A 16997-nucleotide genomic window follows, 5' to 3' on the forward strand; every position below is an offset into this window, starting at 1 on the left:
AGCATATGACTCAGATGCCCATGTATATCCTGGACCACCAGTATGAAGGATAATTTTCTTTTCTTTATGAAGTCACCTTCTGTATGTTAACCTAAAGACCTATATGCAATCGTGAAACACACAATCCTATATAATAAAAGGCTAATATGCAAATCGACCGAACAGCAGAACAACTGGTCACTATGATACACACTGACCACCAGGGGGCAAACGCTCAATGCAGGAGCTGCCCCCTGGTGGTCAGTGCGCTCCCACAGGGGGAGCACCAGTCCGCCAGAAGCCCTGAGCTGGGCCTACAGCTGGTGAGCACAGTGGCAGTGGTGGGAGCCTCCCCTGCCTCCGCGGCAGCGCTAAAGATGTCTCCTGAGGACTCCTGGACTGCAAGAGGGTGCAGGCCGGGCTGAGGGACCTCCCCCCGACCCAAGTGCACGAATTTCATGCACCGAGCCTCTAGTGTGAATATAAGAAAATACAAATTTGATAACACTAAAATGAAACCCCTTTTACCTACAATAAGTAGAAAAGTCATTGTGACCATTAAAAAACTAAATAATCTCTAGTTAACTATTAGTATATGTGAATTACTTGTTTTCAAAAAATCAGAGCATATACTTATAACAAATACTGACAGAATACATATTGGTCCATTACTAAGCTCAGTTTTGAACTGAGTTGAGACCATGCCATGTCTTACTAATAAAAATATCTGTGAAAGAGCAAAACCTGAGAGCTTCCTAGAAATGCAGATCTCAGATCCAAGCATGTAAAATGGCATATGCATAAATTGTAATAATAATCATTATCATTGTGATGATGGTAAGTTATTATCAGTAAGTTGGCATAAGTCTTTTGGATGTTAGTGTCTCAGACCCATCGTAGTGAGTAATCATTATAGAATAAACAAAACGTCAAAAGTTCCTCTTTAGCCCGGCCAGTGTTTCTCAGTGGTTGAGTACTGACCCATGAACTAGAAGGTCTGGGTTTGATTCCTGGTCAGGGCACATGACCAGGGTTGCTGGCTTGATCCCCCATAGGGGGTATGCAGGAGGGCAGCAAATCAATAATTCTCATCACTGATGTTTCTCCCTCTCCCTTCCTCTCTCTGAAATCAATGAAAATATATAAAATCAAATAAAAAGTTCCTCTTTACTTTTCTGTTTGAAGATGGGTAAAATTTTAGCTATCTAATTCATATCCAAATTTTGCCAAATAAATGTACTAATAACTTTCATCTCTGAACATCTAACAAATTTCTGTTTGGGAACTGACATGTTCTGATTACTAATATCTTAGCAGCACAATGAATCCTGACAAAGACCTAAGTAAATATTAAGATTAAAATAAACCAAAGGCTAATTTTAGTTAGATAAAAAGTAATCTTAGACGATATTAACATTACCTTAGTTAAGATTTAACAAATTCGTTCCTACAAATGAGAATAAAACAAAAATTTTTGGAGACTTACTTGCCATTTAAGCTAAGTAAACAGACAAAATGAATAAGAATTCTTTTTTTAATTAAATTTATTGGGGTGACAATGGTTAATAAGATTATATAAGTTTCAAGTACACAATTCTATGATTCATCATCTGTATTTTGCATTGTGTGCCCACCACCCAAAGTCAAATCTTCTGTCACCATATAATTGATTCCCTTTACTCTTTACTACCTCCCTTACCCTCCTTCGCTCTGGTAACCACCATACAGTTGTCTGTGTCTATGGTTTTTTGTTTGTCTTATTTGTTCATTTGTTGCTTTCAGTTTTATATCCCACACATGAGGGAGATCATAAATGGTTCTTAACTTTTCTGTCTGAATTATTTTAATTAGCATAATATTCTCAAGATCCATCCAAGTTGTCGCAAATGGAAGTATTTCATCTTTTCTTGTAGTTTAATAGTATATCCCATTGTATATTTAAAAGCACTATATTTAATAGTATATCCCATGTATGTTTAAAAGCACTATTATTTGTAATGTAGAACTGAAGAATATATGATACTAATAAATGAGTGAGTTCTAAGAATAAGACATGAAATAAAAAACTAAAAAGTCAAATTGAAATTATAAATTCAAACTATATAGATTAATATCTACTTATATTTGGAATATAAATCAATAAAGTCATGTTATGACATAAAAAATATGAGAATTAAAAACAGAAAAACTCTAACAATGAGGTAACAATTTGGGAATAAATTATTTTATATTTTACAAATTATTTTTCCCCTGCTTCCTAAAGGTTTGGAGGTGCCTCATAATAACAATTGAAAATTAAAATAACTTAGAAATAAGAAAACTGACAGGTTAATTAGTTCCCACTTCTTTCAATAATCTTTAATATATATATATATATAAATTGTCATCGTTCATATATTTCAGTGATCTGACTAAAAACTAATTTATTTTTAGTCAGGTGGCTTCCCAATACAAGTCTACCAATTCATGATCTTAAAAAGAAGTTAAACTTCCAGTGATAAGACAGATAAGTACCAGGGATGTAATGTAAAACATGATGACTGGCTAACCCTGGTATGTGACATAGAGAAAAGTCATTAAAAGAGTAAATCCTGAGTTCTCATCAAAAGGAGAATTTGTTTCCTTTTTCTTTCTTTCTTTTATTTTTATTGTTTCTACATGAGAAGATAGATGTTAGCTAAACATACTATAGTAATATAAATCAAGACGTCATCCTGTACTACCTAAACGTATACAGTAATATATGTCAATTATTTCAATAAGTTTATTTTATTTATTCATACGCAATAAAATAAACCTCAACCTAAACCACAAACCTTATACAAAAATTAAGTGAAAATGGGTCCTAGACTTAAAAGTAAAATGTAAAACAATAAAACTTCTAGAAGAAAACATTAGAGGAAATCTTCAGGTCCTAGAAAGACAAAGAACTCTTATACATGATAGTTATTCATGACAACAAAAGCAAGATCCATACAACAACAAAAAGTCAATAAATTGGACTTCATCAAAATTAAAAACTTTTGTTCTATGAAAGACTCTGTTTAGAAAATGAAAAGGCAAGATACAGACTAGAAGAAAATACTTGCAAAACATGTATCTGACAAAGAACTTATACCAGAATATATAAAGAATTCTCAAAACTCAAAAGTAAAAAAAAAAAAAATCAATCCAGTTAAAAAATGAACAAAAGACATGAAAAGACATTTCACAAAATAGATATATAGGCAGCAAATAACACTTTAAAAGATTTTTAATAAAATTAGCTATTAGAAAAAAGGCAAATTAAAATCACAATGATATATCACTACATACCTATTACAACAACTAACATTTAAAAATTGACAAAACCAAATGCTGGCAAGAATGCAGATAACTGGACCCTTCGTAGATTTCTGGTCAGGATGCAAAAGGTACAAACATTATGAAAAATAGTTTAGCAATTTCTTATAAAACTAAACATATACTTGCCATATAACCCAACAATCACGCTTCTAGGCATTTATCCCAGAGAAATAAAACTCAGCCATATTATTCATATCTTAGCTTTATGGCAATATTTTTTAGAGAAAAAAACTAGAACCAATCCAAATGTCCTTCAACAGGTGAGTGGATAAATAAACTCTGGTACATCTATACAATGAAATACTTTTTGTAGCAACAAAAAGGAACAAACTATTGATTGATATATTCAACTTGGACAGTTATCAAAGGCCTTAGGCTGAGTGAAAAAAAAGGCAATCTCCAAAGATTACATGTTGTATGATTTAAATTATATAACATTCTAAAATGAAAAAAAAAAAAAAAAAAAAAAACATTATACAGATGTAAAACAGATCAGAGACTGCCAATGTTTAGGGGTAGGGGAAGAGGGGAGAGTATAAATATAAAGGAAATGAGGGAGTTCATTTTTTTGATGAGATAATTATGTATCTCATTGTGGTAGTGGTTAATAATATCTACCAGTGATAAAACTGCAAAGAAGTATACACACAAATAAGACCATCTCAAATAGCCATTTTATATCTTAATTTAGTTGGGTATTATGAATGATAATTAAAAACAAATAGACACAAATAGAAATAAAGTTAAATTAATTTTAAAAAATTAAAAACTTGCATATCATATTGTTTTGGAATTGTTATTTGTTTTACAGCAAAACTTGAAATGTACAGAATAAAAGTTGAGAAAAACTTAAAAAAATTAAAAAAAATAAAAACTGGTGAAATTTGAATGAGATCTATAGACTGCACTAATGTCAATTTCCTGGTTTTGATACTGTAGTATATGTAGTTAAGAAAGATATTGCCACTAGGGCAAGACTGGCAAGCCATACAGAAGCCTTCTGAAGCCTTTTCTGTACTATTTTTGCAACTTCATGTATGTCTATAATGATTTCAAAATCATTTGTCTTTTAAAACTCCAGTCTAACACAATTTACAATTCTCTAAGTTCATGATATTTGTAAATGTCCTCTACCTTTAAAGGTACTTTGAACCTGCTACAACAAAATTTAAGTTTTTATAACATTCTTGTTTCTAAGTATTTCCTGCTTCTGTGTTGTATTTGTGAGTAGAGGTTTACATAATATGCAGGGATAGCATAGTTTTCAGTAAAAGGTTCTTTATGGAAGTGAAGCAAAAAGAGACCAGTTTGTTTCATTATAATCCTATCACTAGCAAGTACAACTTAAAACAACAAAACAACACTGTCCAGTGTAAGAAATGGTCAAGAAGATGAAAGACTTGCATTTGTAAAAAATAAACAAACAAAAGTATATCAAAGATTTTTAATGCTGAAAGAACTAAAGAAAAAGCACAGAAGTGACAAACATGAACTAGTTTTTAACCTCCAGAATCTGACATTAGTTACTAATGATCTCCAATTAGTAGTATAGAATGATCATGGGTAATAGACCAATAACCTCTTAGGAAAGAAAACAAACATGAACCCAGATAATTGAGCTTCTATTCTAACATCAAACAGGAATTTCATTATTCCACAAATTGCTCTTTACTCCTATTGAGGGAAACAAAACAGTAAACATGCCTATTCTGACAAAATCCTATATTTATATAAAATCTGTGGTAGGTATATTGTGAAAGACAATAGTTACACATCTTAAGGTTTAAAAACCAAAAGCACAGGAAAGTATAATGCTAAAGCCCTTATAAGCTTGTATGTCATTAGCTAACAAAAGATAAAGTGCTCTAAAGATTGGGCACATTAACTGACATCTTTAATTTAGTTGTTCTTTCTAATCTAAACACTATATTCTCCAAATAACTTAATAAATCAGATTGTTTCTAATGAACCCAGAGGACATAAAAATTATTAGTAATTAGGTAACTAATTTCCTCTAAAAACACCCATATTTTTGAAGATTAAAATATCTATGGAATTGAAAAAAGAAGATAGGGATGCTCCCAGGTTATGGGGCCAGGTGACAGGAAAACAGAACAGTTTGTTTTGGACCAGAGTAGCCAAAAGTCCTTATATTTTCCGCCAAGAAAAGAGTCCAGGAAAACAGTCAGGTCTAGTAATGACCCCAGGGTTGGTGATATTAAGAGATATGGCTGTAGACTTCTCTGGGAATATGGAGAACTACAACATGGTCTCTCAAGGACTTTTCATCTTTAGCCAGATGTAGTCTCTCCTTTGAAGCAAGGGAAAGAGCCCTGGGAAGCTGTGATGAGTTAGGCAAAAGGACATTTCTCAGGTGGATGTGTGTGCAACTAAACGCCTTGATTATTTATCCAGGCTCACTTTCAACTGAGGATGACCATGGCACAATTATGGTCAATAATTTGTAAATGAAAAAATTAGATGGATTTTATAGGAAAATTAATATATACTCAGCTACAATGAACACAGTGAGCTGGCACATGCTCCTAGATGTGCCCTCCCATCTTCTAAACATAAAAATAAAGACAATAAGCGAATGATAGTAAAGCTGAAAGATAAAAAACGATGGGTCCATGCTAGGAACCAAATAACTCCACCTTCTTTGTGAAAATACAAATCTCTATTTTCAGTAACTCAGTTTGTGGATTGTCTGTAAATTGAGGGTGTATTGAGTTTTCTGGTACACAGATCTAAATGCATAACAGATTTTACCATATTTCTGTAAAAAGGACCTATGTCTATTATGCAACTATTCATAATTAAATATAACCTGTGGTTAGTAGCTTATTATTTATGAAAATAAAAATGAATTAGATTGATAATATTAACATGATTTCATTGGTAAAAAAAAATTTAATTCATACTTGCTAAATATTTGCAAACTTCAAGTTTACCTACACAAAATATATTTGTAGACTTGGTTTCTGATTATCATATTTTATACTATAGACTAGGAGTATATTCCCAAATATTGTGTCTCATTTTAACTTATTGTTCCATAGGTCTACTAAAACACACATGAATATTCAATTACTTTGTATTATGTATCTTACTGCAAAATCAAACATTAAAAATAACTAAACTCATCAGATGAAAAAAAAAAGATAAGGCAAGACAGGCTTTCATTTTATTTTTTTATTAACACATTATATGTTCAGAACCCAGTGGATAGTTCTTTCATTTTCAAACTTTTAAGCTGCTATTATATACTTTTTCTTCTTATTTTCAAAGTTATTCCTGCTATTAGTAAACTCACCGTGACCATTCCTCCAACCATCTAGAGTTCAAGAGGGAAAAAAATCCCTGCAGCTGTTTGATGCCCAATAATATGACCACTTAGCAGTTAGATGAAAGAAAAGAAAAAGGCAGAAAAGGAAGATCAAGAGAAGAGTGATCTGGAGTTTCTGCAGGCTAGCATTTACCTCTCTCAAGAAAAGGAGCTTTGTGCTCATTATATCCTGGATTCATCTTGCCTTCAGCTTATAGTACACTGGCAATTGCCTTATCATTGCCTCTCCAAATTAAGGATCAAAGTTTAAACATATTATTTTCCTTCCCTATTACATTATGATTAAAATTACCACCTCCTCACCTAATTCACACAATTGCTCTACTGGGAAAAAGAAGGAACCCCCTAAAGTAAAGATGCCATTAACTAGCAAAATAACAAGTTGAGGGAAATTTCTGGTAACATTATTTATCTGATGGTTGAATTCAGGATACTGCATTAAAGAAGCTAAAAATAAGAAAATTTTCTGAAACTAACATTCTAGTAAACATTTAGGATAGAAAGTTAGTTTGCTAATACTATCATCATCATTAAATGACTGTTACTTACTGAGCATCTTTACATGCATTCTTGTCCTCCAGACACACCTACAAGGTGGGTCCCATCCATAATTTACAGAGGAAGAAACAGGTTATTTTGAACTCAAAGCTATTTAGCACTTAGGAGAGTTGAAATTCAAGCCTTATCTTGTTCTCATACTTGGAACATGGTCACAGCAATAATTTTATATATTTTTCCATTTTACATGTGAAGAAACAGTTTAGAATCTATATTATTCTTATCATTCAAACATCAAAAATCAATCAAGTTTTAAAGTTAAGTCACCATAACTTAAACAATGTAAAATAAACTGCAATGGAATTGTATAATAAATTACTGAATTGTATAATAAATTACTGTATAATAACATGTTCAATGTAGAATTTTACCTTTTGTCAATATACTGAATACCTGTTACCATAAACACAGAAGAGAATAGGGCTGCTTTTAGATATTAAACACAAAAGAACCCTGGATTCAAAGCAATGGTGAGCATCTATTGATGAGCAGACATCACCACAAAAGAATCTATTCTTTAATAAAAAAATAAACTTAGAGGGAAAGATACCTGGTAACAGCAATTCTCTCCAATGAAAACACTTTTTTTAATATCTATAAATGTATAATTAAAGCTTAATACGTGCTTTAAGTTAACAGCAGCATTATATACTTATCAGTCTAAAACTATAGCACATTTCCCAAGGACTGTTATTATCTCACTGACGAACTAGGTCCAGCTTCATGGGAGCTGAACTGAATTTTCTAAGAACATACCACATAAAGCAGTGATTTTCAACCTTTTTCATCTCATGGCACACATAAACTAATTACTAAAATTCTGCAGCACACCCCAAAAATATATTTTTGCCCTATCTGACAAAAATATTGGTATAATTTTGATCGTTCTACAAAAAATAATAATAGTAATTACCTACCTTTTTTGCTCCAAAGGGACTTTTTAAAAAACCAAGTGCCTATAGTTGTACATGAGGATTTCTAGTACCAAGAATTAACCAATCAGACACAGACACAACCTTACTATGCAATGTGACCAAAAATATACAATTTTATTAGATGGCCTATATATTTTGGTTCAAGACAGGGCATTCACATTGGATGGCTATTGTGTTGGCTGTTGTCATTTTTTTATTTGATGATCTAAGGCAGTGGTCGGCAAACTCATTAGTCAACAGAGCCAAATATAAACGGTACAACGATTGAAATTTCTTTTGAGAGCCGAAAACCGACTTCTGCGCATGGGCCACGAAGTTTCAATCGCACTGTATGGGCGCGTCCGCATGTGGTATTTTGTGGAAAAGCCACACTCAAGGGGCCAAAGAGCCGCATGTGGCTCGCGAGCCGCAGTTTGCCGACCACTGATCTAAGGGAAAAGGGGCCAGTGCCCTGACTAAATAGTCAGGTATTGCATGGTTCTAAAATTCTTGAGGCTCATCAATTGAAAATCGCTGATTTTAAGTGTCACTTCTCAGGAGTTAGTGCAGTAAGTGCCAGAGCCTAAACAAAACCAAAATGCTCCATCAAGTCATTTTAAGGCACTTTGAAAATGAGAAGAGGCCTTTAGCCCTTTGCCCATCACTGTAGAGCATTCAGGAATGGCTCCTGAGTTAGCAAAGATCTCAGCTCCAAAGGGCAAATGAATCTACTAGTACAAAAAAGCAGGCCAGGTACATCTTGCAATCTGCGTATTCTTTCCTGCCTGTTAGAGTCATTGACATTTTATTTTCTTTAGAGCCCACAACTTAGGCAGGCACTGGCGGGCGGGGGGGGGGGGGGGGGGGGGGGTGGTGCATGCTTCAGTTTTGATATAAAATGTCTGTGTTGTGAGAATTAGTTTTTGGTGTGGTTACTGATAACACAAAAGCCAAACTACTTTCCAGTTCTGATTAGATACCAATGTAAAGCTATTTTTATTTCTAACAAAATAGAGATGTTCACTGTAATAATACTTAACACACTTGAGCTCACAAAAACCTCTCCTCCCACTCTTGGGCACTCGATTTGACCTGAGGCTCTCTCAAACTGTGTATTCCTTCAGTGATTAAACCTCTAGTCTCTGTGGAGTATGGAAGGATCTAATTAACAATGATTTTCTTGATTTTCTCTTTATTTGAACATATATTCCCCTTCCCCAGATGGTCACACATCACCTCCTGGTAATTAATGCTTCTTCTCTTTCCATCCATCCTAACATCCCCAACATTTTTAGCTTCAGGTGAGTTGACCTAAGACTCAATAGTATGGAAAAGAGCGGGTCAGAAGACAGTCATACAATCATTTGCCCATTCAAATATTACACTGTTTCCTAAAAGCTAGATATGGCTCTACAGACTGAGAATACAACAGTGAGCAAACTATAAAGGGCCCACCTATGAAAGCAAACAATCTAGTGGAGGATACAAAAGAGCAGAAAGACAACTAACTACATTACAGTGGATGATCACCCTTGGGATGGGGGTGTTCAAGTTGGTAGACAAGCGATGGGAAGAACATTTAAGAACAGGGAGAAGTTAGGGAAGGCATATGAGAAATCTCTAAGCTGTGTCCTGCAGCATGTATAGAAACTTATCAGATAGAAGCAAAAGAAACAGCATGCAAAAAATTATCGCTGAACCTACAGCTCGAACCAAACATGTGGCATCCAAGACAGTATAACAATCTGGTACACTTCAATCTTATATTCTTTAAAACATGTGTTAAAGATCTATTTTAAGGGATAGAGAAAAATTATTTTCTATGAATAAAAAATAAGCAAAGGGCCCAGCTGGCATGGCTCAATGGTTGAGTCTCGACCTATGAATCTGGAGGTCTTGGTTCGATTCCCAATCAGGGCATATGCCTGGGTTGTGGGCTGGATCCCCATTGTGGGGCGTGCAAGAGGCAGCCGATCAATGATTCTCTCTTATCATTGGTGTTTCTAGCTCTCTCTCCCTCTCCTTTCCTCACTGAAATCAATAAAACTAGTTTTTTAAATAAATTAAAAGGTTCACTTATTAATTCATTTCTACTAAACTCAAAAAGTCTATCTTCTGATAAAGAGTAGAAAATGCTTTATTTCTTAATCTTTCTCACCTTCTACTCAGTGATTTAGCAACGCCCCTAACTTCTTATGAGTCTACACAAAATAAGAAATGAAACCTTTCTATATTTAAGAAAGAACTACAAAATGAATATCATGTTTCACATTTATTCTATTGATATTTTAGTGTCCCTTACAGAACGGACCCCAGACATGCCATCTACCTCTCCACCCCTAGGCTCCCTCTGATTAGTTGGTACAGGATGAAAGGGAGAGTCCAAAGATGAGGCTAAAAATGTAGACAGGGATCAGATAATACAGAATCTTGTAAGTCATGAGAAGGTGTCTACACTATTAAGAACCATGGGAAATTGTTGAGAAAATTTGAAAAGAGGATACTATTATGAGTCTGATTTTGTAATTCAGGCTAGAGATGCTAATGACTTAAGTAAGATGAAAACAGAAAAACAGAAGCTATAACTGTCTAGACTAGAGATAAGAGAAAAGGAGAGAGAAAGAATAATTAAGGATAATTCTTAAGTTTTAGACTTGAGTAGTTGATAGATGAAGATACCACACACTGAGACAGGGTATAAAAGGACAAACAGGTGTTGGTATATAAAAAAACAACACATAAATTTAGTTTTATACATGTTGAGTGTTGTTCTTATAGGACATCAAAATGAAGATATTTATAAATATGTCTAAGACCAGGAGAAAGATTTAGGGTACAGATAGACATGGGTAGCCTCAGTACACAGATAGAATCCATGAGATGAATGAGAATGTTAGGAAAAGTACATAAAGTAGAAATATATATAAAAGTACCTAGGGAAGACCCTGAGAATCTCCTATATTCAATGGTCAGAAAAAGCTGAGAGGAAACCACCAGAGATGATGGAAGAAAAGCAAGAGCTGCAGTATCATGGCTTTGAGGATCCAAGAAGTGGTCCAAAATGTCCAATGCTGGAGATATCCAATAAATTACCACGAAGAAATCAGTTTGTGAACTTGTTGAGAACAGTTTTAGTAAAGAAAGATTAATCCCAGCTGCAGCAGTTATTAGCCATGTCAACTAAAGCCAGTCACCAAATCTCAGGTTCCTCATCTGTAAAACAGGAAAAACAAAAAAGCCCACTCTTCCTACCCTGTGGTTTTATTATGAGGATTAAATTCAATAATGTGTGTGAAAGCACTGTATAAACTTTATATAAACTTTAAACAGAGTGTACAGACAAGTGTTACTGCAACTGTATTGTTTTTCAGGCTGTTTTCAGTGATGTCAATTCTCTCTTTCACTCACATGGCTCAGAAGTCACATTTGACTTGCACTGGCCGATATAACAGCAGAAGTGACTTAGGCAAAAGGTGTTAAGAAACAGTGCATAGTACAACATGTTCTCTGTGCCTTGCCACTGACACTGTAAAGGCATGTTTCAAAACAAAGCCTTCTTCAGCATAGATCCTTGAGTGACTGGCATGAGGAGAACCCTTATAACTCACATTGATATGTTATATGGGGACAACTAAATGTTGTTTCAGCCCTAGCTGGTTTGGCTCAGTGGATAGAGTGTCGGCCTGCGGACTGAAGGGTCCCAGGTTTGATTACAGTCAAGAGCACATGCTCGGGTTGTGGGCTTGATCCCCAGTAGGGGGCATGCAGGATGCAGCCAATCAATGATTCTCTCTCATCATTGATGTTTCTATCTCTCTCTCCCTCTCCCTTCCTCTCTGAAATCAATAAAAATACATTTAAAAATAAATAAATAAATAAATGTTTTTTTAAACAGGAAGCTGTTGAATTATGATCACAGCAACTAACTGCAGTATATATAACAGGTTAGAGAGAGAGAGAGAGAGAGCGTGAATGCCCAGAGGAAAATCTCATCTTGGGCAGTAATCAATGAGACATCATACAGGCTATCACTCACTCTAATGTACTAATTTTTATTTTATGGCACAAAGTAATTCACTAATTCTCACACTTGATTCAACATTTTTATAGTTACAGAAAAGATAAACAAGAACAACAAATATACATAACAGAATTTCTAATGAAGGTAGGTTGGTTGAGGAAGAATGAGACAGTCCACCAATAAGAAATTGCCTCCCCCTCATAATTATTATATACTAGGGGCCCAGTGCATGAATTTGTGCACCTTGAAAGGAATTGTGGGCTGCAAGGCTGCAGTAGGCACAGGAGCGGGTCTTGGCCCATCCTCCACGCCCCCACCTGGCCCCTCCCACCGCAGTCCCTGGTCCCCTGTCTGCCAGCAGCCCTGCTCACACTGCCACGGCTCCCATGTGCTGACGGTGCTGGCCCCACTCACACCCACTGATGGCACAGAGCAATTGGGGCTGGCACCAGCAGTGGGTGTAAGCAGCAGCTGCTGCCCCAATCACCCCTCAGGACCAGGGGAAGGTGGAGAAGCCCTCAGGGGAGATCAGGGCCAGCAGCTGCCGCTCCCACCCACTGACAGTGCCAAGCGATTGGGGCCAGGGCCAGCAGTGGGTATGAGCAGTGGCTCTGGCAGCAGCTGCAGTTGTGAGCGGGGCTGGCAGCGGGTGCGAGAGGCAGCCAGCCCTGATCACCCCTCAGGAGCAGGGGGATGTGGAGAAGCCCTGAAGGGCAATTAGAGCCAGCAGCCGCCTCTCGCACCCACTGATGGTGCCAAGTGATCGGGGCTGTTGCCGCACGCCGTCAGCGGGTGCAAGTGGCGGCTTCAGTGCCAGCAGCAGGTGTGAGTGGGGCCAGCGCTGGCCGCAGGTGCGCCAGGTGGGAGCAGGATGCGCGGGAGCAAAGAATTTTCAGTAACCGCCAGAGTCTCACCCTGATGACACTGACTGGAACCCCGCCTTGGTCTGACACCCCCGCTCACCTGCTCCACCATCCCGCCGTGGCCGACCCCCACCATGTTCCACACTCTGCTGCCTGCTACCTGTGTCCCCTGGTGATCAGCACACGTCATAGCGACCAGTTGTTCGGTTGTTTAGTTGTTCTGCCATTCAGTCTATTTGTATATTAGGGTTTTTATAGATTGTTGTTTATAGTCCATATTTTCCTCAATCCTTAGTAAGCATACTTTGCACTAAATGTTTGACTGTTTATATATTTGTGTTAGGCCAGTAGTCGGCAAACTCATTAGTCAACAGAGCCAAATATCAACAGTACAACAACTGAAATTTCTTTTGAGAGCCAAATTTTTTAACACCACTTCTAACACCACTTCTTTAAAATAGACTCACCCAGGCCGTGGTATTTTGTGGAAGAGCCACACTCAAGGGGCCAAAGAGCAGCATATGGCTCGTGAGCCGCAGTTTGCTGACCACGGTGTTAGGCCAAAGGCACACTGCCCAGGTGAATTATCCTATCTAATAAAGCCCACAGCCAATAAGGAGGGAATATGCTAATTGACTGCCATGCCCTCAAATATGGAGGCACTCAGTCCTGCACACGGCATGGCCGGTCCTGCCCCTAGGCGGGTCCAGCTGCTCCATGCACCTGCCTCCAGAGTCCCCAGTCCCCTCAGCCCCCCAGCCGTCCAGGGCCAGCCAAAGGCGCAGGCAAGCCTTGGATGGCAGCTGCCCAGCTGCCCAGGGCCGCCCAAGGCTCAGGTAACCAGGGCCGGCCAAGGCTTGTGCTGCCGGCAGTGGCAGCAGCAGACGTGTGATGGGGGCATCACCTTCCCCTGATCGCCGGGTCACCTCCCGCCCCTGAGGGCTCCCAGACTGTAAGAGGGGGCAGGCTGGGCTGAGGGACCCCCCGCCCTACTCCAGTGCATGAATTTTCATGCACCAGGCCTCTAGTTAGGAACAGAAAATAGGAAAAGTACCCAAAACCAAACTTTATGAAGGAGGAATTGTTTATTCTTCAGATGTGAACAGTAAAAGTTACTGCTGCCAAATGCCAGATTACTATTTGCTATGCCTAAATGGAATGTGTGTGCTGGAAAATGGTAATTACTCAGAGCCAAGGCCAGAAGTAGAATCCAGGTCAGAGTGAGGCAGAAGGGCCCCATTGGACCAGCCTTCTCACCAAGAACTCTAAATTGCCCTCACTTCTTTATTCTGACCTTGGCCCCTCTCATTAGCTTTGATAAACCATGAAAGAGGATTATAACTGCTTCAGTCCTAATGGGGTTGAAGTGAATTACATGAAATAGTTAAGAAGGGATGTTTGTCTTCTTGTAATTATTTTTTAAAGGGGGGAGGATAGGACACACTGACAAAACATTTCCATGCCGTAACTGTTATTTTACAAAGCATGGTGTCACCATTAATAAGCACATCAAAAAAGTCTGACCACCATCTTTTGCTCTGAAAGTTTTGGCTATTTCTATGTCAAATCCAATTTTGAACTATAAAGATTATGAACTGTTTCTTTGAAAGCAATACTGCAAATACTGAAAGCAATTTCACAAGGCTGTTACCTATAAGGCTTACATAAGGGCTTAATCATCTGATTAACTGAGCAACAACTCAAGGTGACTACTTTGAAAAGGGCTCATTCGTTAGGATATACAAACTCTGGAATGAGATGTTGTATTCAACTTTGTGTCCCTTAGGGATTCCTTAATAAACAGTTACTGAATTGAATACAGTCACAAGTGACAATGCAAGGTCATGAACTTAAGATTTTTTTTTCAGATTCCTTATCAACTGTTTCATTACCCCCAATGCTGCTTCTAGCTAGATGTTTTCTGTTTCTTGTATCTTCTGTTGCCAAAATTGTTTATTACAAGTGGCTCGGCTAAAAGAGCAGAAACCATTAAATCACTATGTACTTATCTCATAAATGTACTACTATAACTAATATATAACTATTATAATCTTAAAAGCTATACTTTTAAATTGAGCTGATTATTCCAGCAACTTAGCTGTAGTAAACCAATTTACTACAGCATAAGAGACAAGGTAAAACTAAAGCATCCTAAATCAGCTTCTAGAAGTTAGTCTTTCTTTGCCTTTCTCCCCCTCCAGGGTAGCAATGCCAAACACAGAACATTGCTGTAAGTTTACTCATCAACGTTGGGGAGGGAGGGATTGGCTTAGTCTTCTCCGAGAGTGGGGTATATTAACAAGGAAAGAATAAAAGCTGCCAGAAAGAATCCTGTTAGATATAAAAATCACACTATTTGCTATGAAATAAACTAGAAAAAATTTAAGCGCAATTACACACGCATGATGTTACACGCACGCTGGTTCACAGGATGACTCCAGCGCGTGGAAAGGTCAGAAGCCTCGGGTGGCGTTACCTCCCCCGCATCGGCGGAGGACCCAGCACTAGGAGCCCAAGCACGTACTCAATGGCGCAAAAGCAGACTCCGAGGGCGGGCAGAGGGGAAGAGAAAAGTGAATTCAGCCCTCCTTCCTCTAGTCCATGGTTCCGTGTCAGGCTGACACCTCCGGAAACCACAGGAGCTAATTACCAGAGTCCACCCCACGCCCACCCTGGGAAGGCGATACCCTCCGAGGCCGGGGGCGGCGCCGACAGGGGGGGCGGGGCCGACGGGGCGGGGCCACGCGCCCGGGAGCCCACGGAAGCCCCGACCCTGAGCCTGCGCGTAGAAGGCCGGCCGCCGCGCTCTGAGGCATGGGGGTGGGGAGCAGACCCCTGACGGAGTCAGGCGGTACCTGCGCTGGAAGTCCTGGGCGAAGGGCTCCAGGTACGGGTCAATCTCCAGAAGTCTGGCTAGTTCGGGCACGTCCGCCAGGGCAGCGGCCAGCGCCGCCTCAGAGCCGTGGGCCGGAGCCGGAGCCGCCATCTTCCGCCGCAGCCCGAGTAGCCGAGGCCCGAGCGGGTCGAGTGGAGCTTGAGCGGGAGTGGGCCCAGGAGCCCGAGGAAAGCGCGAGGGCGGAGCCGAGGCGCCGGGCCCGGCGCGGCGGGCCCAGGCCCTTTATAGCCCGAGAGCGTCCGCCTGCCCCCTGCTCCCCCCGCTGGCGGATAGGAGGTGTCTCGCCCCTCGGTCCACCCTTCCGACCCGCCCTCTTTGCCCCGCCAGGCCGCATCCCCCAGGGGAGGCGGGTCCGAGTGGACCTAACTCAGCCTTACCTTCCCATACCCCAACCCAGTCTTGGCTGGGGAGCAAACCCTTCGCTTTCTTTAGACAACTCCCACCCGCGGCACCCCCTTCAAATGGATATATGGTTTTCTTGAAAGGGAACTTTCTTCTCAAAGTCCTTAGGATTTCTTTTTGTTAGGGCAGTGTTTCAGACAGATAAAGTAAATTCAGTGTGGAAAACGGCCACGTATAGATATAAGTGCCTGTCTCCTGAGTTTAACCAAAAGAGGAGGATCCTGGAATGCGTACGTGGACGCTGGTGGTGGTGTACTGTCCTCAGGGTAGCAATGGCTGAGAATTGAAACCACGGCAAGAACTTTTCCTATTCCCCATCCCTTAGAAACAGAAAAATAGTATTTTGGTTGTAACAAACTTAAAATCAAAAACAAGTGGAGACCAGCTTTGAAAAGTTCCTTATCAGACAAAACCAGTTTAGTCATACAAACAAAGCTTAATTTAGCGTATATTGCAAGAGTGGTTTGACTCTGCCTTTTTTGCTATGCCTTTGGAAATTATGAGCAAAACTTGGGAGTTTTTCCCAAGGTTGATATTCATTGGTTTTTACTTAGGCTGTTTCTGAACTTTTGACAAAACTAGCCTTGATGCCAGAAACGGTAGAGGGAAGAGCATTAAATTGGAATTCAGCTGTACCGCTTATTAAGGAAGTGATGATACAAGAAATTGT

At 38.9% G+C, this 16997-nt stretch overlaps 1 protein-coding gene across 1 annotated transcript in view; it reads right to left on the minus strand.

Annotated features, from left to right (window-relative positions):
- The window catches only part of GBE1 (1,4-alpha-glucan branching enzyme 1), a 385578-nt gene extending 369403 nt beyond the window's left edge, over positions 1 to 16175 (minus strand). Inside the window, exon 1 of the mRNA XM_080656181.1 lies at positions 15885 to 16175. Within this exon, the coding sequence (XP_080512307.1) occupies positions 15885 to 16015 (131 nt within the window). The 5' untranslated portion in view covers positions 16016 to 16175. The remainder of the gene's footprint in view (positions 1 to 15884) is intronic.
- Positions 16176 to 16997: the final 822 nt, after the last annotated feature.

This window comes from Plecotus auritus (genome assembly GCF_963455305.1).
Source record: "Plecotus auritus genome assembly, chromosome: 2".
In the NCBI taxonomy this organism is placed as follows: Eukaryota; Metazoa; Chordata; class Mammalia; order Chiroptera; family Vespertilionidae; genus Plecotus; species Plecotus auritus.